Source organism: Lotus japonicus, chromosome 6, assembly GCF_012489685.1.
Source record: "Lotus japonicus ecotype B-129 chromosome 6, LjGifu_v1.2".
NCBI lineage: Eukaryota > Viridiplantae > Streptophyta > Magnoliopsida > Fabales > Fabaceae > Lotus > Lotus japonicus.
Genome location: NC_080046.1, coordinates 10,700,213 through 10,724,879, shown reverse-complemented (window position 1 = coordinate 10,724,879; position 24,667 = coordinate 10,700,213). Strand labels below are relative to the sequence as shown.

Here is a 24,667-nt window from a genome sequence, read left to right as displayed (position 1 = left end):
TCATTTAAATAAACACTAAATTGATTCCATTTAGAAATTTATTTTAGATAAATAAGTTTTGAATTTAAAATCAGATAGGGAGAGAAATTTTGTCAAGCTAAGCCAATAAAAAATGTATTTTTAAATAAGGTTGACTAAGCCGATACTAGAATCAATGGTGGGCGCACATGGTTAATGAATATGATTGATGAATATGCAACCGTGGCTCGAGTTATAGAGGTGTAGCGTCAGCAATGCCAATACTAGTAATGGAGCCTTAGCATTGGCTAGGTCCATGCTAAGTCTTGATATGCTCAAGACACACCCATTTCTCTTTCTATCTCTTCCTCCCCCACTTATGCTGAATTGACATTAGGTATATGTGAGATCGCAATTAAATAATTGAATTTTCAATTAGTTATGTTTACAATCTTCTAAATATTCAATTTTTTTACCCCACTAATTTTTAAACATAGTATCAGTTAAGTCAATGCTAAATTGATGCCACTGTGAATTTTATTTTTATAAATTAACTATGAATCAATCATGCGAATATTAAAAGGAAATTAGTAAGTCGATTTTTTTTTGATAAGCCAAAAATTTCATTAAAGGACAAGGGGTACTCCAACCCACAGAACTAACAAAAGAAATAACAAAGTAAAAACAAACCAAGATACCACCCAAACCCACCAAAACTACAACACCATTACATGTCAATGCTACCACAATTAGCATTGAAATCTAACAGACCTATCCCATGACAGTACCCAACCAAGAAGCAAATACATGAATCTCCAACCAATAAGTCATGATCCCTGTTGACATAACATTAACATGATGCCCATCATCATAATTCCTGCAGGCAAATTACTAGATGAGTAGACCATTCAAATAAGGAACAGCTCAACCCACTAGATTTGTTTTTAATCCAAAGCCATGATCTTCATTTGACCATCTCCAAAGCTGCTGATAAATCCACCTCGCCATTCCTGAAAATAATGTCATTCCGAATTAGCCACAGCGTCCAAATAACTGCTAGCCAGATTGCATCAGCACCTCTTTGTTGTTTTTGGTTACCACCAAATTGAAATTGCAGTAGGTGTTCTCTGGGATTCATAGGCAGTGCTGTATAAACACCCAACCACCAGTAACACTGACGCCAAATATCCAAAGAAACCGGGCATGAGAACAACAAATGCTCACAGGACTCCACACCCAAACAACACACCTTACAGATTGCTTCTTCCTGAGACCGAAGCACGTTGCGCTTCCAAAGATTTTGAAGACAAGGGATCCTATTCAGCATAACACGCCAAGCAAATGCCTTGACATTTGAGGGAGCAACAGACTTCCATACTCGGGTGAAAATAGGATCTGGAGGCAACAACGTCGGTGCCTACAAAAAAGAATAAAAAGAGTTAACAGTAAAAATCCCCTCAGTGCTTGGAAGTCAGCACCATTTATCTGGAACTCCTTCAGAAAGAGGCATTTTCCTGACTTCCTCTAACATCGTAGCCAACCACTGCAACTCCCGTGATCCCAATTCCCACAATTGTTAATACTCTCATATTTAAGTTTAGATAAATTGTATAGTCTATGAAACTTATCACAAAGCTTCCCAGTACCAATCCAATTATCCAACCAAAAAATTGTATCATTCCCCCCTTTTACATACTTCTGAACACCCAACTCAAACCAATCCCCCTCCCCATCACAACTGACATTCTTAACATCCTTCCACCACAGAGACTCTTTCATTTTAGACAAACCACTGTACTTGGCCTTAATGACTCGGCACCAAAGACTCTCTGGCTCTGTCAAAAATCTCCACCTCCACTTGCCCAGTAAAGTTTTGTTAAAAATTGTCAAATCCTTTAAGCCAAGACCCCCCACATCCTTAGGCTTGCAAATGGAAGACCAGCTGACCCATGCAATCCGTCTCCTTTCTCCCCCACCACCCCATAAAAAGTTCCTCATGATCCCATTGCAAATTTTTATAACACCAGGGGGCATTCTAAAGAAAGACAGATAATAAAGCGCCAAAGCAGAGAGCACACTCTGAATCAAACAGATCCTTCCACCAAATGATATAGACTTCATTCTCCAAGCAGACAATTTAGCCTTAAATTTCTGTATAACCGGCTCCCAAATTTTACTACGCCTCGAACAACCAGCTACTGAAAGGCCCAAATAAGTAAAAGGAACCTCCATCAATTTACAGTGTAAAATTGCAGCATATTGAAGGCGCTCACTACTCAGCTGAGAAATGGTAGCTAGCTTGCTCTTATTAAAATTCACCTTCAAATCAGAAATTAATTCAAAGCAGCGTAAGACACATTTGATAACCACTGTATTCTGCAAACTTGCTTCCCCAAGAAAAATAGTGTCATCTGCAAATTGCAATAAAGATACTTCCACAGACTCCTTCCCACCAACCTTGAACCCAGAAAATTTCTTCAACTTAACTGCATTCATGAACAACCCATTCAAACCCTCCGCAACAATAAGAAAAAGAAAAAGAGCAAGTGGATCACCCTGACGTAATCCCTTTTCCATTTTGAATTCACTGCTGGGACTGCCATTTACTAACACAGAAACAGAAGCAGACTCAAGGCAGTTTTTTATCCATCCAATCCACCTTTGATCAAAGTTCAATCTTCTCATCATATAAAACAGAAAATCCCATTGAACAGAATCATAAGTCTTCTCATAATCCACTTTATATATAATGGTTGGCTGCTTACGAATACGCGCTTCATGTACAATCTCATTTACCACCACAACACTATCCAGCATATTTCGACCCCCCAGGAAAGCAAATTGTCTGTCATCAATCACCTTTCCAAGAACCAGTTTAAGACGAGCAGCCAGTAATTTAGACACCACTTTATAAATACATCCAATCAGAAAGATCGGACGAAACTCACCTAGACCTTGAGGTGAAGGAACCTTAGGAATAAGAACAATGAAAGAAGCGTTCGATCCCTTTGGCCAAACCCCTCTAGACCAGAATTCAGACACACTCTACCAAAATCAGTTTTCAACACTCCCCAGAATTTTTGAATAAATTTGAAGTTATACCCATCTGGTCCTGGACTCTTATCGCCACCACACGCCCAAACTGTCGCCTTAATTTCCTCCTCTGAGAAAGTTGACAGCAGCAATGTATTGTCACCCTGTGAAAGCCTTTTGAACTGAACACCATCTAAAGTTGGGCGATCCCACTCTTCTGACCTGAATTTATTTTCAAAGAAAATCATGGCCTCCTTCTTAATGTTCCCTGGATTCTCTTCCCACACCCCATCAATCAAAAGGCCTACTATAGAATTTGCCCGCCTTTTCCAATTAATCGAGGCATAAAAAAAGCTAGTGTTATGATCCCCTCAGCAATCCATTTAGATCTAGCCTTCTGACACAGTAGTGACTCATGATGCTTTAAAACAGCCCAAAATTCATTGAGAAGTTCCTTTCTTTCTTCCACGTCAGCTTGCGAGGGACCCTCCTCCTCCTCTATTGCATCAAGCTCGTTAATTAATTGGACTGCACGTTCCCATCTCAGTTTTAAGTCACCAAAGACATCCCTATTCCACTGTTTCAACTTCCCCTTCAACCTTTTTAATTTCTCCTTCAGAACATAAGCACCCCACCCATTCACAGTTGCTTCCTTCCAAAAGGAATCAACAACCCCGGTAATTCTTGGATCCTGTAACCAACAATTAAGAACCCTGAAAGGTTTGGGGCCCCAATTCTGAAAACACTGCCTTAGAAGCAAAGGACAGTGATCCGAAATATCTCTATTCAACACCAACTGAGAGCAGTTATTCCAACAAGAATTCCACTCTGAAGATACCAGAAACCGATCAATACGACTTCGAGCACGATTATTCAGTCTTTGCCAAGTAAATTTTCTCCCAGCCAGCGGAATGTCAAGGAGATCCATTGCCAAAATAAACTCATTAAAATCCTGCATTTCCCTTCTCTAAGACCCCTGCATCCCGGCACAACCTCTTCGTTCCTTCTCACATCTAACTGCATTAAAATCACCCAACACACACCAAGCCTCAACATGACAGCTTTGACGCCATAAGACCAACGCCTCCCACAAAGCTCTCTTGTCAACAGCATTACAGGCAGCATAAACATTTACAATTACACATTTTCCAGATAACCCACCCCAAACACCAACAAGGCCCAAATAACCCTCCCCAACCAAACCATCTTCTAAAACAAACAAATCCTTTTTCCAAACACAAAGTATATCCCCTCCCTTATTCACGGCTGGAATGGCTCTCCATGCAAAGTCAGAATCACCCCACAGTTGAGCACAAATCCTCCTACCAACATCCTCCAATTTAGTCTCCTGTACACAAAGCATCTCCACATAATTTTTACACACCACCTCCCTAATCACCCTCCTCTTGGCCCCACTCCCAAGGCCCCTAACATTATAAGATAAAATTATCATTGACAACTTCCATTCCCCTCCTCCTGGATATGACTTCCAAGAACTCCTAAAACGCTAGCATCACGTCTCTCTAACCCCAGCAGTCGCCTGATAATCTCCTCTTCATCCCCCCACACGTCACACCAAGCTCTCTCCCCAAAGCCCATAACGATCTTGCCTCATCCGCATCTCCTCCCGCCCACAACTCCCCAACGGGAAACACGGAAGTAGGAATATCAGAACAAGCCGAATAACACCGCTGACAAATAGATTTTCTGGAGCTCGAATTACTAACCTCCTTGTTTCGCCTGCAGTCATGTGCTTCAGACTCCCCATAAATTGCATGGTTCACCCTCTGAACCAGAGCATCAAACCTGTTTCTGTTCTGACCAGTTGAAGATATTCTCGGTTGCCCTGCCTCTCTACTGACACGCTCCATCTCACCAGCATCTTCGAGTTGAACTTCCTGGTTATGGCTTGTTCCCCCTTGACTCTGAACAGATAACGCAACTTGGGAACTTGCGTCTGGTGCCTCTGTGAATCCTGGTAAATCGTTTGTGTCATTAGAAGTGACCAAAATCTGATTATTATTGTCACTTGGGCAACCTCCAGTGATTTGTGCGTGCCCATCCCCACAGCCCACCCCAAGAGCAGCTTGGGCCTCACTTGACTTAATTTGTTGGCCCAATTCATCATAATTCAAACCAGAATTGCCAATCACATTATCACCGTCCAACTCAACCACAGTGGTCCCTACATTTAAATTTAAAATAACAGTACATTGACTTATCTCTTCATGTTCCACCAATTTCTCTTGATGAGTAACTGACTGCACCGAATTTGCTGGACAACCGTTACACCCGCCATTGTCGCACATAACAGTTACGCGCAAACACCCTCCCACCGCCGTTGAGATCTCCGGTGTGATTAGGTCCTCAACACCGGCCATCTGAACCAGTGTGTCCGGCAACGAGCCCGCCGAAAAACCGTGAAGATCTCTGATCCCGTTTCCCTCATCCTCCTCCTCTCCATCTGACGCGTTTGGGAGCAGTAAGTCACCGAACAACGATCCCTTCGAGCTCCCATCATCATCGGAAGAAGCAAGATCAGCACAGTGGCACAGATTCACCATCCCGCCTGTCTCCTCAAAGATTTGAATGTTGTACATCTCACCCCTTATGCGCACCTTCCGATAGTGGGAGATAGGTCCCAAGGCACTGGTTTTGATCTGAACACTACTAAAAAAACGCGAATTAGCGACGGATTTTAGCGACGGAATCAGCGACGGATAGATGCTTTGAAAATAAATATTCGATTTTAAAATTTAGCGACGGTTTTAGCGACGGTTTTTTTCCGCCGTTGATTTTCCGTCGCAAATTCCCTCGCTAATTTCATTTTATTATTTTATACTAGCGGAATCACCCGTGCAATGCACGGGTTACTTTACTTACTGAGTTTAATTTTGATGCACCGATGGTGTAAAGTTTTTTTACACCGTCAACCAATTAGATTTCAAGGATGTGAGAAAATCTCTCTTTTTATTTAATTTCATTAATTGATGTGGCATACTTTTGAAATCTGATTGGTTGACGGTGTAAAAAAACTTTACACCGTCGGTGCATCAAACTTTTTCTCTTACTATATATATGTATATAATATTTACAATTTGTGTAATATTATATTTATGCAATTTTGTACAATTTTTAATTACATAAAAATATAAATGTGTGGTATATATATATATAATAGATTATTTAATGATTTTTATACATTGATTTAAAAAAAGATATATTAATGTCAATTGAGACAAATAGAAATTTTACAAAAGATGTTTTATTTTAAAACCATAATACCAAAAAATGTGACGCTTATAAAAAAAAATGTGACATCAAGCCAACATGGGTCGACACAACTGGCTTCGAGTTTAACTTTCATCTCCTCATAGGTCCCAGTTGGTTGTAACCCTCCTAAGGGAGATCCTTCAGCGCTCCTTCTAGGAGTGAGCCTCTGCTGGCCTCCTCAGCATGCAACCGGCGCCTTACCCGATAGTCTGGAGGTACTTTATCTTCCTTCTACCATTTTTATAACCAAAAAAATTGTGACATCAATGGTTTAGAATGATCAATTTGTTGTTATTGTTTTCATAATTATCAATTTATAAAATATTTAATATTATTTTTAAAAAGTACTCTTAAATAATGAAGCAAACGAATTATATAAAATGCTTGTAACAAAAAAATTATATAAAATGCATTTAATATTTATATTAAGATCACTAATATCTTTAAAATTCATTTTTCATTAGGGACAAAAAGTATACATTAATTTTTTAAAAATATATATATATATATATATACCCATAAAATTATTGAAATGGTGATCTAAAAATTAAATAAATAATATTTGTTTGTTCTAAATGCAACGACCGCTGCATATTTTACTTTTATTAAGTTATTTTTTCACGCCTTCCGCATACAAAAGATAAGAATCAAACTGTGCATCAAAGCATATTGCTTAGAAAACATTTGTAAATCTAGCAGGTTAATGCTTTGAGCAAACTAAGAAGATGATCGTCTGACTTACTAAATCTTCTTTCTTGTAAAAAGGAAATTATTAAAATTACAAAGTGATTGATCTTTAAACATGTAAAAGAATGGATCAAAGTTAAACCTTTATGTGAAAAATATAAAATATAAAATGAAAATTTATTTTAATTCACAAAAACTTGGATCACATTTCAAATTCATTTTGTGTATGTCTTTCTATCTTGGAGCTCTTGAATATTATCCTTTGATAGGTTTGTCATTGGCCTAACTCATCATTCCTTTGTTGAAATAAAACATCCTCATGTCTTCCTTTGAACTTGTCTCAATACATGCTTATCCTCAATGTCTCAATACATGCTCTTCCTTTGAACTAAATGACTACTTTCAAGTAAATTCAAAATTCAAATACAAATTTAATATTGTTTTTGCCTCCAAATTGTTATGAAAAGAATTAATCAAATTTAATATTACAAAAAAATATTATTATTTTATTCTAAAAACAATTAATACAAAAATATGTATTTTCGTACTTTTCTTCAATTATTATTTAAGAAAACACATCTGTATTTCAATATTTAAAAAATAATGACCTTTATTTATTATTTTTAAAGTTCTGTATGTAAAATATTAATTTTAAATTTTTAATTATTTATGATATATTTTCGTTTTTACCAATAAATAGAAATGATTTAAGTATTTACCAATAAATAAAACATAATTTTTTTGGTAACATGTTAGTACATTTGTACATTTTCGTTTTAGTCAACTGCATAATAAGAACCACTCGACCATCGTGTCCTTTAGCAACATATTGTAAAAATTGTTGAGTGAAATCTTCCCACAGTGTACACTTCAAGATTTTACTTCCGCTGGAATTTAATTGCTAAAGTAATAAGGTAGTTTTTAAAGTTTAAAAATTGAAAGACAATTAAATTATATTACTTAATTCCGCATACAAATACGTTTGAAACATACCGATCAATTTCTCATCCTCTATAGAATTTTTAAATATTGAAGGATATGGTGCGAAATTAAACCCGTAAAGGTCCGGTTCTTAAACGGTTCGGTTTTCGGTTCGGTTCTTGGTTAGCTTCGGTTCTCAGAGAACCATGAACAGTCCTAGCACTCTGACAACTATCTTTCAAGCTTTATTGTTCGCAATCCTGATTTTGGAGATATAATTATTAGTTTTAAATACTGCCTTGACTTTAGCCAGTGTTTGGAGAAATTTTATTTTTGTTTTATATGAAAACATTGGAGAAATACTATTTTAATTGACAAAATTTGAATGTAGTACTATTTTAATTGACAACCATTAGAATTAGTATTTAATTGTTAATGACCACTGTTTCAAACTATGCGTTTTAAAATTTAAAAAAAAAATCAATATATTAATTTAAATATGGTTGTTCAATAATATAAGTGCTAAACTGAAAATTATAATTTTAATTAAATAAGACAATAATAAATATGATGAGTCATGAATTTGTATGTTGTGACAAAAAAGTAGAATATTTTTTTTCCTTGGAGGGAATGGATAAATTTTGGGTGCCATGTTGAAAAATTGAAAACCATTAGAATTAGTATTCAATTGTTTTTTTTTTTTTTTGAAAGATTAGTATTCAATTGTTAATAACCACTGTATTCAATTGGGTGAGCCCTTTCATATATATAGTTTTATAGCTTTTGTAAACTCATGTTTTATTCTTAAAAAAATAATTCACTTCTAAGTGTGACCATAAAAAAAAAAGGTTCTTGGTTTCATCTTAAAAATTTACACGTTGAGATAATAATACTGTTATAGATGAGTTAAAAAACTAATACTGTCATAGATTTAGAAAAAATAGTTTTATATTCCTTTTTCGTAAATTATTATTTTATTTATTGTGTATTTGGTCATAACTCATAAGTATTATTAAACACCGCAATTAATGTGCCAAAAAAATAGTGAAAATAAGTTTTTTGTTTTGGAGGGAAAATGAATTACTTAGGGGGGACATGACGACATGTGGCATAAGGCTTCTAGAAGAAAACCTTATTTTCATATATATATATAGATTGTAAATTAGCGACGGTTTTGTACCGTCGCTGTTTACCTCCCGTCGCTATTTCCCTCGGTAATGTTTGTAAGAAGTTAGCGACGGAATAATAACATAATTTCCGTCGCTAACTATATTGTTTTTAAAAATAAATTGTTTTGTCCAGGATTCGAACCTGAGGGAATTATTTAGCCATTTGAACTACTTGATGTTTTGTTTGTTATGCTTTGAAATAAATATATATGACTTGATAAAGACTAATAGGTTAAAATACACTTTACCAATCTCATTCTCTTTAGCACAGACAACGGTGGAAACCTCTCGACTGAAACCTCTCGACTGAAACCTCCGTTCCTCACGACCGCTAGATCCTCCGCCGGAGTCAGTGGTCGAATCCACAGTATGCGGTGGTGAATGGGTTTCCCTTCGCGTGTCCGCCGCTCGTCGCTCGCAAACCGTCATCCTCCATCGCCAGCTAACAAGCTTAAGGGAAAAGGCTGAACCTTCATCCTCCATCGCCAGAGCTTAAGGAGCAACAAAAGGTATGATCGATTTTTTAGGGTTTTTAGTTTCTACTGAGTACTAGAGAGAGCAATATTGGGTTGATGATAGCTAGATAGACACCTTGGTTCAATGCCTGATACCAGGAAACTTGTCTAGTGAAACTTGCCTTTACACTTCGATTGGCTGATGAAAAAAAAAAGTACAGGAAAATATAACAATTTTGTACAAGCCTTAACCCCCATATGTTTGGTGCCTGCCTCTAGGTTCTTTATGAGAATTTTGCATGATACTCAAGATAACTGAAGCCTTTATTGCTTTTGACAAAAGGATCTTGTACTCAAAATGGTCCTTTGATTTTGCAAAGTTTTGTCTTTCTTTGTGTGCCCCAGTTACTGGCTTTCCCATTCTCTACTTCCATTGACAAAAACCATTAAAACTTGCACCGTGTATAGCAGAATCAAAATGCTCTACTAACCACCTCCAACTTTGGCATATTAACAGGGCAGTGTCAACCAAATTCATAGCTGTGATGCTTTTAAGAAATGAATTTTGTACTTACTCCCTAATTTCTCTTTTCAGTGAAGTCTGTTTGGGGTAGAGAAGTACTGCCAATGATAAAGCAAGTATAAAACCAACGAGCATATGCTTTAATTTGTTATGATTTTTTTCTCATAAGGAACCAATCCTTCGGAGGAGGCTGAGGGTGAATGTTTTAATTTGTTTGTGGATTTTTTAATTATGTTTCCCCTTTTCATTTAGTTGGGTTTCTCCTATTGTTATGATTGATATGCATTGGGAGCTGACAACTCTTGATATATAATTAGGTTATTGACTGAGTTGGTAAATAGCCCTGATTGTTTAACACAATTATAAGGTAAACCTAGTTTAATATTATGATTAGATCAAATATATAGCATGAGCTATCAATCTGATTGACTTTCCAGGTCAATTAACTCCTTGAAGATTAACGTGGATCTTTATGAAATTTCTGTAGAGACCTGATAAGGAATTGAAGGACAAATCTATAATAATTAAGGATCAATTACTTAGTTATAGTAATAAAATGAGTGACTTTTGAATTTAGGGTAAGATTTAACCAAATGAACCAAAACTTAACATGTGAAACTCAAAGTCTCAGTTTTCATAAGTGATTCTTGGATCCTAATTATTTGATTATGCTTCTTTATTATTACCCTTCTTATTCCAGTTCTCATGATGAAAATTTTATTGCCGGGTAGTAATAGTATAAGAAGTGTGCAAGACTAGGTTGTTAGTGATCTCATGGAAATGATGAATCAAGGAAGCCCCCCCAATGATAACAGGGCAGTGAAGTCTGTTTGGTTGAAATGGATGATACCCCATTATCCACATAGGAATGTTGGCCTTATTGTAATCTTGTAACAAACTTCTAGAGTCAAGGGGTTACACCATACTCAGTTTTTTTAAGTGCTTGCCTGAAAACCAGTTTATATCAGTATGAATTCATAAATTTAAGAGCATATGCAGATATCCACATAAATACACCAGCTTAGTAGACAAGCTTGAACCATTGATGAGAAATTAAATGCTTGTATTTACTTGTCTATTTCACAACTAACATGTGCCTCAGAAAATTTCCAACTGCTACGAGCTTTCTCTATGCATAGTTATACCTTTCATGGCATTTCATTATCTTCTCCATGTTGTTCAATGTTAAAGTATACTCAAAATAAAATGGAAATTACAAATTTAGTTCTCAAAATATATCCTCAAGTTAATTTATTATTGATCTATAACCAATCTGAAAAAGACCAAAGTCTCACACCAAGCTTAAAAAATTGTAGTGCACCTCTCAAGGGAAAATGTCTTTGAGTCTTGCCACCGCTCTCCACCGTTCGCCGGCGACGCTTTGATTCTGCTAGCGAAAATCGTGTACAGAAGGTTTTACTCTTCTTAATTGTTAATTGAATTGCTTGAATTTGAGTTGACTGTGAATTTGCGCAGGGTTGAAATTGCATTATCAATTTTCTTGGTGGGTTAGCGTTCCTGAATTTTCCGAGAGGAAGAGATTCCACTGGTGCTTGTTAGTTTCTGTGTTGTTTGAATTAGTAACATGATTAGACTCTGATAATTTTTTCAATTTTTTTTGGGTTTTGATTTTGTTTTTATCAAATTCTGGGTTTGGCATGCTTTTGTATTGTAATTGTGTGTTTTTGGTTTGGGGAATTGGGTGAAATCTGTTTTCTCTGTTCTAAGAGTTCAGATTTTGCCATTTCTCAAAGCAAATACACTTTGAACCATATCACGCACCTGATTTTATTCTTGTACATACCGGATGAGTATTACTTTAACTCCTTGTCCTGGGCAATCACTTGATTTTGTGGGAATTGGGATGATTAAGCACAGTGCTACAATTGTTAACAACATCTGTTATGGGATTATAAATTTGTAATGATATTTATGGCTTGTCTATGGTGCTCTGCACATAGCTGTTTAAAGGTAGTCTTTAGTCCTCACATGTCAATGAACTAGACAGCTCTGGCTGGCTGCCTTGCTGCATTCTTGATTTTCTCCCATTTCATTGTCCTGGCTTTCATACATACATGGCTTAGATGTTCCTCATTAGAGTTGATTCTTGATTAGCAAGTGCAGGATAAATTTTTTCTCCTTTTGGAATTTTAAAAAATCTTCTCAGGGGGGCTTTTACAGAATCTGATAGAAAATGAAACATAAAATTTCTATCAGAAAATGTATCACGTGTTTCCGTGTGTAAAAGTTAGCTTCACTTATGTTACAGTGTTTGTTATAGCTATTCCACTTTTACTAATGCATACTTTGATTGCAGTGTTAGAGGAACCATTGATAGGGACAAAAAGGCTTGTGCTTGCTGCTTCATCAAACACAAAATCTGTTTCTGTTGCTAATTCACAGGTAAAAATCTATTTAGATAATGTCAAAGATTACCAGTTAAAAGGACTTTAATGTTGTTATTTAACACATAAGGTAAATCTATACAATATTTCTCTCATCTACTTGATTTAGACTTTTTTTTGATGTCTAGAGTTTGATAATATTTGAAGTATGACCTAACCTAAAAGCTTATGATAATTCTATATATGGTGGACCATGTTAAAAATGGGTTCATCCATTAACCATGTTCTTACTAGTAATAATTAGTACATGTTATTTACAATATGTTTCGTATGTGCTAAAACTAATTTGAAGCGAAGTCATTTTAACTAATTTTACCTATCCATTAAGCACATGCAATCATCATATACAAAATATTGAAAGAAAATGGTTGATTCACATTCACACACTAACATTAAAACTGATAATAGTAAACAATGTTAGTGTGCCATGTGAGTTTTATGCAGTAGACATAGATGATGAAGAATTAGAGGATGATTTGGATGGCATTTGATTTAGATGAATATATGTATTTGATACTATGTTTTTAATTATACTTGACATTTTACCATGATGGATTCACTACTATGGTTATGTAGGTTGAACATGATCTTAAATATGAAACTTCAAATCAATAGTATATTTTGAATTAGTTCTATTTGGGGAAAATATTCAAATTGAATTGTTATTGCACAGGGAAAAAAAACTGCTAAAAAAAAAAATTTGTCAATTACACCGTGGGAAATTAGCGACGGATTTTGTCCCTCTCTAACATTTATAAATTAGAGAGGGAACTTTACAGGAAGTTAGCGACGGAAAGCTACAATCCGTCTTAAATAGCGACGGAACAATCCGTCGCAAATAGCGACGTCATATGTATTCCGTCGTAAATAGCGACGGAAAAAGCCGTCGCTAATAGCGACGGAAACATACGTTAATCATGTAAGCGCATTAGCGACGGAAAAGTAATACGATTGCGACGATATATTGCCGTCGCTATTAGCGACGGATATCATATTCCGTCGTTAATTGTTTAGCTACGCCCTTTTGCACGGCGGATTCAGATCCGTCGCTAAATGATTAGCGACGGATTTTTGCTTATTTAGCGACGGATTTTGCCCGTCGCTAAATAGCTTTTTTTTAGTAGTGGAACCCGCGCAAACTCCAGGTTCAAGAACTCTAAAGTTCTGTGATCAATCGAGACCAATTCACCAGTAGGTTTGGCAGCTTCCACCAAGCAATCTCTAGCCCACATATGAACTGGAAATCCATAACACTTCACCCACGTCAAGCAAGATTCTTGTGGCAATTGTGGTGTCCAGGGATTGATACTAACAAAGACATCCTCAACCCCACAATCAGGTCCCTGTAATGCTTCAGCCAGATCAAATCCTTCAGACCCTGTTAGCACCACCTTATCCCCCCCTAAGTAGCGGACTTGAATGTGACTGAAACCCTTCAGCATAGAACAGTTTTGAAGAGAAGGCACCACATCAATGTTCTTCAGCACACCCACCAAGCTTCTCGTCAACCAAACAGGTAGTTCTTGAGGGTATGGACCTTGCCACTGCTCGATCCCATCCTCACCGCTCATTGCATGCCCTGCCATTCTCCCTTGGTTAAGAACCGGGGACACAACCTGAGCGTAAGTCTTCTTGGAGCTTGCCACCTGAGTACCTGGCTTTGAGATTCCACGTACCATGGGTCTGTGGACATGACCCCCTCCCTCTTCTTCTCAGAGCTTCTATTGTCAAACCTGGGAAAGTTGACATTCATTTTTGTATTGCCAATCATAATAGTGTTTAGCTCATGTTCCAATTTCGTTGGATTTTTTACCCCAACAAAGCTGACAAATCCAAATCTCTTCCCAGTCCTGTCTCTTCTAGTGGAAACAAACACATCCCACACTCTGTCATACTGCTGGAAAACTGGCCAAAGTTCTTTCGCCCCCCACCGCTCAGGGAAATTGGAGAAGAAATAACGTGTAGTGTCCCGAGCCTGCCGTTGGCCGCCACCATTGGCAGCAGTGGAACGTCCAAAACTCTCCTGGTTTCCCCGCCCTGGCCATCCCTCTCTATCTCGACCTCCTCGCACCTTCTCTCTTATTTTGGTGTTTTTAATTAGTAAGCCGATGATACAAGGTATTTGTAACTAGCTTCAGCTAAGCCGATACTAAATTCAATGGTTTGCAACATAGTCGGTTAATATGAATGGTTGATTAGCCACTAATGAGTCATTAATAGCATTCAATATGATTAATGGTGGATATGTAATGATGGCAAATAATAGAGATGTAGCATCTGCCGAGTCAACACCAGTAGTGAGAGCTAGCTTAGTGTTAGCTAGGTCTCAATATAACTTACATATACATTTATCTCCCATTTTAACTCTTCCTACATAGTCTCTACTGTCTCCCTCTTTCTCACCCCTAAACTACAAACCTCTCTCTCTCTCTCTCTCTCTCTCCTCTCTCTCTCTCTCTCTCTCTCTCTCTCTCTCTCTCTCTCTCTCTCTCTCTCTCTCTCTCTCTCTCTCTCTCTCTCTCTCTCTCTCTCTCTCTCTCTCCTCTCTCTCTCTCTCTCTCTCTCTTGATCATTATTGTCACCCCAACTTAAACTTGTGACCACCATGCTGATCCATCTCTCACCTTAACTGCCACGACCTCTCTCTCTCTCCTCAACTTTGTCGTCAACGTTGTTGTCCCCTCTCCTATCGTAATCTCCACGTCACGCCATATCTCTATCTCATCCATCCTTCTTGTTGTCATCAGACTAGCCTCGCCCTGATGATCACGTCATCACCTAGACGGGCCAGGGTTTCACGCTTTCGTCATTTGTGAACGTATATGCGCACATTTATGTTGATATATTGTATTTTTGCTTTTTGTATGTGTTGCTTTGTTCTTGTTTTTTCTCAATACATGCATTTAGCTTGCATTTCTAGTTCAAGTTTTGTAATTTTGTCTTGATTGTATTTATATTTTTGGGTTACTTCTTAGAGTTGGTAAGTCCTTTTGAAAACTCAAAAAAAAAAAAACATTGACATTGTGAAAGAAGCTATCTAAATGAGAGAGGATTGTTCAACATGAAGAACCTTATATCTATGAAAATCACACCGAGAAATGGTTCATTAAATTGATAATCCTTAACTCTCAATAGGGAATGGGGATGATGAAACTCCAGTGATAAAGATTTTCAAGTTCATAATGTGTTGCAAGTTTGATCGATGAAAACAAATGTGTCAAGTTATGATATGATGGTGAGAAGAAACAATATTGAGCGAAGTGGTCCTCTATATATATATATATATATATATATATATATATATACCATCGTTTACCTATGTCTTTTTGTTTTCTAACTAGCCATTTGAACACAAGGTAAACTGAGATGTAAAATTGTAATGAAGACCATGTACTAATTGTTATGATTATATTGGTAAATTTATTTATCTTTGACTTTTCTTCAGTTAGTTATTTAATTGAGGGATGCTATTTGGCATGAGAAAACAAGCACACGAACGAGTAATCATTTCTCCTTCCATCTCCAAGATTCTTCATCTTCAACCTCGTTATTATATATACAGATCTTTTTTAAGGCTATATATATTAAGAACAGGGCTCCTAAGTCATGGGAACACAACTTATGCACAAAAGCTGGCTTCAATGTAATAATTTTGCTTGAAGAAATAAAGTGTAAAGTTGTAATCATTGAAACAATTGTATTAATTAATGCCTCAAATAATTTCCTCAAATATGGTCCTTCCACGAATATCACTCTAATTATAAGACCATGTGCTTTACCATGTGATCTTGCGCTAGCTTGACACTTCTGCACGACATCAAGCCGTAGGAATCCCAGAAGAGATAACCAATAAGATGTAGATCAAATATTGAGAGAATATATCAAGATAGCTTATGGAAGAGGCTATTGATATGCATGTTCTATAAATAATTCGGGACAAGCTGTATGTCCGGTGGCAGAGCCTATAGAGTTTGTATTGATTATCGTTCAGAAGTGTTATATTGAATGTTATATAAATAATAGAGTAATTTTTCACTCTCAACCGTTTTAAAAGTAAAGTAATTAGGTAATTGTAATATAATCAGAGTCTATCTCATATATTTATTGACTGTCAGCAAAAATGAACCACTTGCAAATGTTTGATCCTCCAAATGTTTAATTCTAGACGTGAGGCAGTGTCTTGAGAAGTGTCACATTCACCAAAGATATAATAAAATTAAATAACACTTATAAAGGGTAGAACAACAATCACTTTTAAATTAGTTTTTTTTACACAGAAACAGTCCTAAACTAGCCTTCGAAATTGAGTTATTACACCTCCCAAAATTCTCTTGATTCTACATATATAAGTGTATATTCCAGTGCTAGTCCGTAATATAATGACGCCTGTGTAAGTGGGTTTGACTTTAATCCCTTGACGAAAAAATAATGTTTAATGATAGTCATTTTCATAAATTTTATTTTTTACCGCCACTAAACATCATTTTCTGCCGAAAGACTAAAATCAAACTCATTTACAAAATCATGAATCAATTTCACCGTTAACCCTTAAAATAATAATTATGTAGGTATTTAAATATCATCGGAATTCCACTCGTTTCTTGACATCTAATGAATGAGAGTCTCAAAAACGAATTCTAGTTGAATTCTGAAAAATATAGAGACAACATAATATTTTTTTTTTCATTTTCAACTTTAGTTAATTGTACATTTGTTGATCTCAATCAGCCATTCACTAGGATCATTATGATAATTACATTACTAAGTGCATTCCATCTGATAAAGTAACTAGACTCTCTTATCTTAAAGTAAATCAGAAAATGTAATAGTGAAACTCATTCTCATAATTATCTAGGGTAATTACTGTTAAGGTTGATATGAGTTGGGCATTAGACCTGATTCCTAATTTGCTAACTCTAACACCAGGATCCTTTTGTTTTCCCTGTTCAATCAGATTTCAGTGAATGATGACTGCATAGTTACTCATATAATTGTGAAGAGGATACTTAGTTAGAATTATAGCTCATTTGTATAATCCTCATTACCCAAAGTTCTCTCATTTACTTCGGTTAAGAGAATTAGGGGCGTATTTAGAGACAAGGGTGTATAAGTTCTCTCTTGGTACCCATTATCTTTATTCTCCCATGAAGTGTCATAAGTTGCATAATCAGGATCATTTGGAGACAAGTCAGACAACTCTTATAGTTTTCCTCTGTTTTTGGTCCTTGTTAGTCTTTGTTTTTTGGGGGTCTAACCCTCCATTGCAAAAGAAGAAGAAAACATACTAAAAGAATGAATTAGAAACTCAAGTTGAACAAAAAAATCTCATTCATAGAAATAGAAATTCAAAGAACAAAAGAATCCCATCACTGTCATTTCCACATCAAAAAGTTTTATATTCCTCAAATAATCATATATTCATAGAAAATATTAAACCAATATACCAGGAACATCAAGATGCGTGTTTTAATTAATAATCTTTAAAACTTGATGGGATTAATACAGCTAGCTTTTATTTATTAAAATAATAACTGAAACAGCAAAAACACACAATTCCATGGCCTGGACCCTGGGCCACTCCACAATCTTTAATTCAACAATGACGAAATCCATCACCGTCTATCACATGGTGGAACAATTTAATTATAGCTAATCTAGCATTAACAAAATGATTAAAAATAGCATCATAGAAAATGACATCCAATATAAGAATTGAACAAATTATATAATTTAGAGCAAGATAAAAAAAAACACTAGTAATTCAACAGTACAATTACAAATTAAATTACAGTTTTTTCTTTTTTTTTTCACTTCCTTTATTTACCCTCAGCCTCGCTGGCTCGCTCACTCACTCACTCAGTAGCTACTGACTCACTCATTCAACATCAATCAAACCATTGATCCCATTGGGCCATTCTCATAATAATCATCCCAATTAAAATCTACATCGGAGAGTCATTTCTTTCTTCTTATCATCTCCTAACTCAGTAGGGCCCAAACCGAGTCAACTCACTACGACTCACTGGGTTGTGGAAGCTTCCACGCGGAGGTGGCAATGAGTGGCCTAGTGTGCCACCCAAGCATGAGGCACCCATTGTTCTCCTCCACCCTGTAACCGTCACCGCCGGCAAACAATGCGAGCAACATGCTCGCTTGCTTGAAGGCGTTCGACCCGAGATGGACCGGGTCGAATCCGGCCGAGCCCATCCTGGTCCTCCATTGGACCAGGGTCTCGTGCCGCTCGACCCGGTCCACCCCTTCGCACGCCACCACGTTGCATATCTGCTCCCCTAGGTAAACCTCGGTCATCACGACGTCCTGACCCGACGAATCCGACCCGGTTGACGCCGCGCCTTCCAGAGAATCAAACAGGCTTGAATAGTAATGCAGCGCCTCCGTGAACCGGTCCACGAAAACCGGTCCGTTGTGGTTCGCTTCCTGTTCAACGATGGTCACGATCTTGGGGTTTAGCTTCTTGATTGTGCCCATGACCTTGTCAATGGATCCGGGTCGGGCTAACATGCGGTGGAGCTCGAAGACTGAGTTGACAGCGACGGCTTCCCCGGGTCGGATCTCGAGCATGTTCGGGTCGAGATCGGCGAGGCTGTTGCAGACGAAGCCGCGGAACTCGAACTGGACGCCGATGGTTTGAGCAAGCTGAGCGAGCTTCCAACCCACCTGCTGCAAGGCGTCGGAGTTGTCCGGCTGCGGTGGTCCGATTCCGGTGAGGCGGAAAGTGGGTGGTCCGCCGGGGCGCAATGCGAGTGCCTGCATGAGCGCCGGCCACTGCATCCCCTGTTTCAGGCCGAAATCGACGACGTGGACTCTTCCGGCGGTGGCGAAAGCCTCAAGAATGGCCTGGTTGGCGGTGAAGTGTGCGAACTTCAGGTAGGGACAGGACTCGTAGAAGTGCATGTGAAGCACGTCGTTGAGGGAGGAATCGACGGTGTCAGGGAAGATTCCATAGATTCTCCGAGCAAGAGCTTGTGCGAAATAGGAAGCAACCTTCCTCATCGCGCCGGCTTGCGACGCAGCGAGCACCCCTATGTGCTTCACGAGCGTGTCCGCGAGCTTGTGATTCTCCTTCTGAACTGCTTCAGCGCAGGCCATCAGCGCGTGAACCAGACGAACCCCTGTTTCCTGCGTGTCCACCAGAACCACCGGCCTCGCCGTCTCTGGAACTTGCGCCGGCGGTGAAAGAGCTGAATCAGATTTGATTGACCATGTCTTCAATCGCTTGGGTTCGGTTTCGTCGTTGCTGTTGTCTTGGGTTGGTGGGTATGCGGCGATGCCGGGGATAGCTCTGAGATCGTATTCAGAATCATCGTTGAAGACCCTTGAAGCGTTGTTGTTGAGAAGAATTGAAGAAGGGTTTAAAGGGTCGTTGATTTGGTGATTTTCCAAGAGAGAAGATGGATCAAGCAAGGTGGTGGTGGTGGTTGGAGGAGGGTTGAGCTCGGTGAGTATGGTTTGAACCCATGAATACAGATCGGTAGGGTCGTAGTGAACGGTATCAGAAGCAAGGTGTGAGATTCCATCTTCCTGTGCAATACCCATCACCATCTCAAGCTGTTCCATCTTCTGGGCAACATCAGCCATGTCAGAGGAACGCACCTTGTAACCTAAAGCCGCCAGAAGCTCATCAACTCCGGCGGCGCCGCCGTGTTCTTCCTCCCACATCTTGGCCTTGCCGGTCGGCATTGACGAGCATTCACCTTTCACAGCACCAACACTGTTCCTCACACTCCCAGTGTTCCCTCCTTTGCAGCTATCTTGGTGATCTCTCTTCATTTTTTTGGCAACCCCAGAAGAAGAAGAAATTGAAGAAGTGAAAAATGGATTAGAATCAAAATTGGGTCATGTGAAGTTGTGGGATTTCAAAATTGAAGAAAAGAGCTAGGGTGAGTTTGTGGGTTGAGAAGAAGGATGAGAAGGGTGAGGGGACCAAAGGGGGAACGGAGAGGGATCAGAGGGGAAAAGATAAGGAACAAGGGAAGCCATAATAATGGAATATTTTATCTCTCTTTTAAATGCCAAAAAGTTTCAATCTTGAGTTTCCTTCATATTGGGTTGTAGTAGAAATGCTTGCTATTTGGGCGTGGGAGTAGGATTATAATAAAATTACAAATAAAAATTATTAAACAAAAAGATAAATAAATAGTACCAAAGTAATAAGTGAATTTAATATAACGGTTCAACACTTAATCTTTTAGGGAAGTAATTGCGTGTTCGATTTAAAATCCTTAATCAAATTCCTACTACTTAGTGCTCTAACAAAAAAACGAGCATTGATTTCACAACTATTAATGATGGGATACCTTCTAAACATACAAAAATGTATTCTTTAATTGTATTACAAATAGAAAAATAAATAGTAGTGAAGTAATTGATAGAGTGGTTTAGTATTTATTTCTTAAATAAATAGTTGCGTGTTCGATTCGCAAGCCGCTGCTATTTAGTGCACTGCAGGGATAATTCAACACTAAATCAGGCGTAAAGCCAGCATTAAAGTAAGACTTTTTTTTTGGGCATTTTTACTTAGTATTAATGCTCGGTTTTTTTTAGGCATTTTTACTTAGTAAAAAAATATTTTTTAAGACTTTTTCCTTAGTAAAATTTTTTTGTGGGCCCCATTTTTTTATCCCTATGCCGTAGGGATGGCAATGGGTCGGGTAGGGTGCGGGTTTTGCCAAACCCAAACCCAAACCCGAAATCAAAAACCCACACCCGCACCCGCACCCGAACCCGAAATGGGTGGTGAACTTAAACCCACACCCGAACCCATTGGGTTTCGGGTTCACCCGACCCGTACCCACACCCGCACACAACCTCAAACAAACAGTTGAACTCGGAAACCCGACCTGAAAAAGACTGTGAAGAGAGCTATATTATGTAATGTAACATTGTAATTGCCATGTTACTGTTAAATTAATATGCAAGATGCTGCACATATTGTATTGCACAAGCAGAATACTTAGGTTTCACTTATACAGATCCGGGTTCGGGTAGGGTTCGGGTGCGGGTTTGGCCAAACCCAAACCCGAACCCGAAAGTGATCGGGTAAAACCCGAACCCGAACCCGAACCCATTTAACTCGGGTTTTCACCCAAGAAATCGGGTCGGGTCGGGTCGGGTGCCCATGGGTTCGGGCTTCTCTGCCATCCCTACTATGCCGGCCTAGTACACTGATAAAAATGTGAGAAATTAGTCTTACGATCATGTGCGTCGGAAACCTACTATTTTTTGAAAGAAAAATAATTTGTAAATTGCAATTTGAGATTTGGGAAATAGATTAGTGGGAGTGTGAGCACTTTGATGATGTGTGCTAAAAAATGAAGGTAATAGTGGAAGGAACTAGTTAAAAAAGAGTAGGGGCATGAAAGAGTTGTGGCAGCACCGTAATGTAATGAGAAGAAAGATGCCCATGAATAATGATAGTGTACAGCTCGTGCATACCCCATACACCATACGCTAAGAAATCAGGTGACCGTACACTTCATCGATTGAGAGCCTTGGGGACCGAGAGTGATAGTGGGCTCCACCCTTGTCCATTTTCCCCTCACGCTCCACTTCTCAGGGCGCGTGGGCGTGTGTGTTATCTACCTTTTCCTATCTCTCACTCTCACAACAACAGAAACCCTTCATTCATAATAGTACTGATTCACGAATGGAATTATGACCCTAACCATATTTGGAAGTTGGAACTAACAAGTGTTGTTAATTACTACCTTCATTCCCTTATAAGAATTGTTCTCTCCCTTCCTTACCAAGAAGTCTAATTATTTTTAATAATTTAAAAAAATTATTTATTTTTCCTCAATTATTATTGTCAGTCATGGGCAATACTTGGAAAAAATAATAATTAAGGCTTTGTTAAAATTTTAAGTAGATAGATATATGAAAACAATTGTTTTCTTCTAAATGAGCAGTAAATAATTATTCCACGACTGTGATGAATGTAAGCTTGTGTTTTTATTAATGAATTATCATTTTACTTTTTTTAAAAAGTACTTTCAAAATTATTTTTAACTCACCTTTTTCAAGTTCTACGCTTTACCAATGTTATGAACAGTGGGAAAAGATAATGAGTTTAATTAAATAGGTATCATTGTCAAAAATTAATCAATTCACAAAAAACTTTAAATTGGTCTTATAAAAAAAGACTAATGTGTACACCTTCAATTTCCTACGCCAACATGTTCTGACAGATAGTATTAAGTATTTAGTTCAAAATTCAATCAACTAGCGATGTGCGTTGATCGGGGGAAGCCGACCAAAATGAAGAGGGAGCGGTGGAACTCTGAGCAGAGAGAAAATGGGGGGTAGCGTCGTGCACTGATTGGGTAGCAGTACATGTTGAATGTTAGCACCGCAGTAATCCCGGAAGGGGTTCCTAAAATGACACTATGATGCCTAAGTTAGTTTAGGAACAATTCTTGGAAAATCTCTAAGTTAAGATTTGTGAATACTTGAATAGAGCCCTCAGTGAGAGGACCTTATATACCTATACTAGGAGGTCAAGGTAGCTCTAGGTAGTTAGGGGTGGAGCCTAGGCTCCATGTCCATTTCCGCCATTGGATCTCTTTGGGGCTCCTGCTGTAAGCAAAGATTTGACAGTTAGGGGTGCCTAGTTGGCTGTGACTAAACCTCGAGCCTCGTCCCTGGCCTCTGCAACTAGCTTCTAGGGTCAACAATGTGACGGTTGAGGTGAACTGAATCTTATCTTCGGCTGGTATCATCCTGATTTGCTTCGAAAGGTCCCGCAGTATAGTTGGGCCATAACCGATCGACATAGGTCCGTGACGGAAACCAAGCTTAGCTGGCCCAAGAGTAGTCAATATTAGAGGTTTGTGAAATATGTGTATTGAGAAGATTTTATTTGAAATGAACTAATCAATTGATATATCATCTCAGAATCTTGAGCAAATTAGTTTTATAGCTGCACAATGCCTCTATGTCCACAAAATAAATTAGTATATTTGTTATGCTTAGTTGGAAAAGAATTGATAGGGCTCCATCTATCTATGATTTGTATTTGACTTTGAAAATTAAATTCGGTTAACGTCCCCTCATTCATTATTTTCTGGTTCAACCATCTCCATTGTCTTCTGTCTCCCTAGCTTTTTACACACAATACCGGCGCCATGTGGAGTATCCGATTGGGACGCTAGAACAGAGTTGCACTATAAAATATCAAGTTTCAAATATGATAATTTCATCAAAATTTTGTAGGAGTGAAGAATAATCATCCTTCTCATAAGAGAATTTTAGATTCGACATTGTTAGATCAAAACTAAAGTGGACTATCGTATTTATGCTCCACCCTTCTAAATGTGCAATGACAACTGTGCAAAAGATATGAATAAAAAAAAAGGAATCTCTTCATCTTGAGTAATAAGAGTTTTTCTGCACAAATTATGAACTGACCACAATTAATTATATTGTATTCGTAAATTCTATTTGAAAATTTTAAGTTTCCCTTTTTAAAGCTTTTATATTGTGCTAGTAAGACCATCTTAACTCATAATTATCCATAATTCCGTCAGTACGATAACAATTGGATAGAAAACTTAGAACATTATTGTTTTGAAAAAAATGCAACTTTAATAAATCAAATGATATAATTGTAACTTAAGCTATTATTCGTTCATCTCATAATGCCATTTCCTTTTATTGCGCACTTAGGCTTGCTATTTTTGGATCATCACACTTTCTTTACTTTCAAAAAGTTATTTCCACTTTTGATGCATTTCTTGCTTCTAATTTTAACCAAAAAGGATTATACATATTATCATGCGGGAGCCAATTTGATGAATTAAAACATTGAAATGATGGTTGTTGATGCTTTCAAACAACAAAAATAAATAGCACACTTACCATAATTTAAGTACTTGTTTGGAATCTCATCTCAAAGTTTGTAAACCTGAATTCAGTTAAAATGTATGTAACTTCTACCTAAATGTGCATCGGAGTATATATGGTTGTTAGACATTAGTTTTAACTCTTAAACTCTTACAAGTTTACAATCCTAGGTAGTCAAAGTGAGTTACATCACATGTAAACTCTCTTTTTAATAAACTCGATCAGGTGGAGTCGGTAAACTCAGGAGTTTCACAAGTTCAGTAATAAATAGAGAAAAAATTATTTAGTTATCAAAATGACAACATTTCATGATAGTCTTTGCATTACTGTTTTTATTTTTCACATATCTCTCTCACTTTATTTCCATTTTTCATTTTTCAC

The 24,667-nt window shown here is 37.7% G+C and overlaps 2 protein-coding genes and 1 long non-coding RNA gene across 3 annotated transcripts; 1 reads left to right on the top strand and 2 right to left on the bottom strand.

The window, feature by feature from the left end:
- Window positions 1–922: 922 nt before the first annotated feature.
- LOC130724887 (uncharacterized) lies at window positions 923–3,919 on the bottom strand. Its single transcript, XM_057576157.1, has 4 exons — window positions 3,405–3,919; window positions 3,102–3,315; window positions 1,651–3,003; window positions 923–1,375 (listed from the first exon to the last, which is right to left on the bottom strand). Exons 1-4 carry the CDS (start codon window positions 3,917–3,919, stop codon window positions 923–925), a joined length of 2,535 nt encoding a protein of 844 aa, XP_057432140.1.
- Window positions 3,920–9,301: 5,382 nt separating this feature from the next.
- On the top strand, window positions 9,302–13,376 carry LOC130724189 (uncharacterized). The gene is made up of 3 exons (XR_009014448.1): window positions 9,302–9,550; window positions 11,336–11,432; window positions 12,337–13,376. It is a non-coding gene; the product is annotated as an uncharacterized LOC130724189 (long non-coding RNA).
- A 4,754-nt stretch (window positions 13,377–18,130) lies between these two features.
- On the bottom strand, window positions 18,131–20,474 carry LOC130722404 (DELLA protein 1-like). Its single transcript, XM_057573116.1, has one exon. It carries the CDS (start codon window positions 20,213–20,215, stop codon window positions 18,437–18,439), a length of 1,779 nt encoding a protein of 592 aa, XP_057429099.1. The 5' UTR covers window positions 20,216–20,474; the 3' UTR covers window positions 18,131–18,436.
- Between the last annotated feature and the right edge of the window lie 4,193 nt (window positions 20,475–24,667).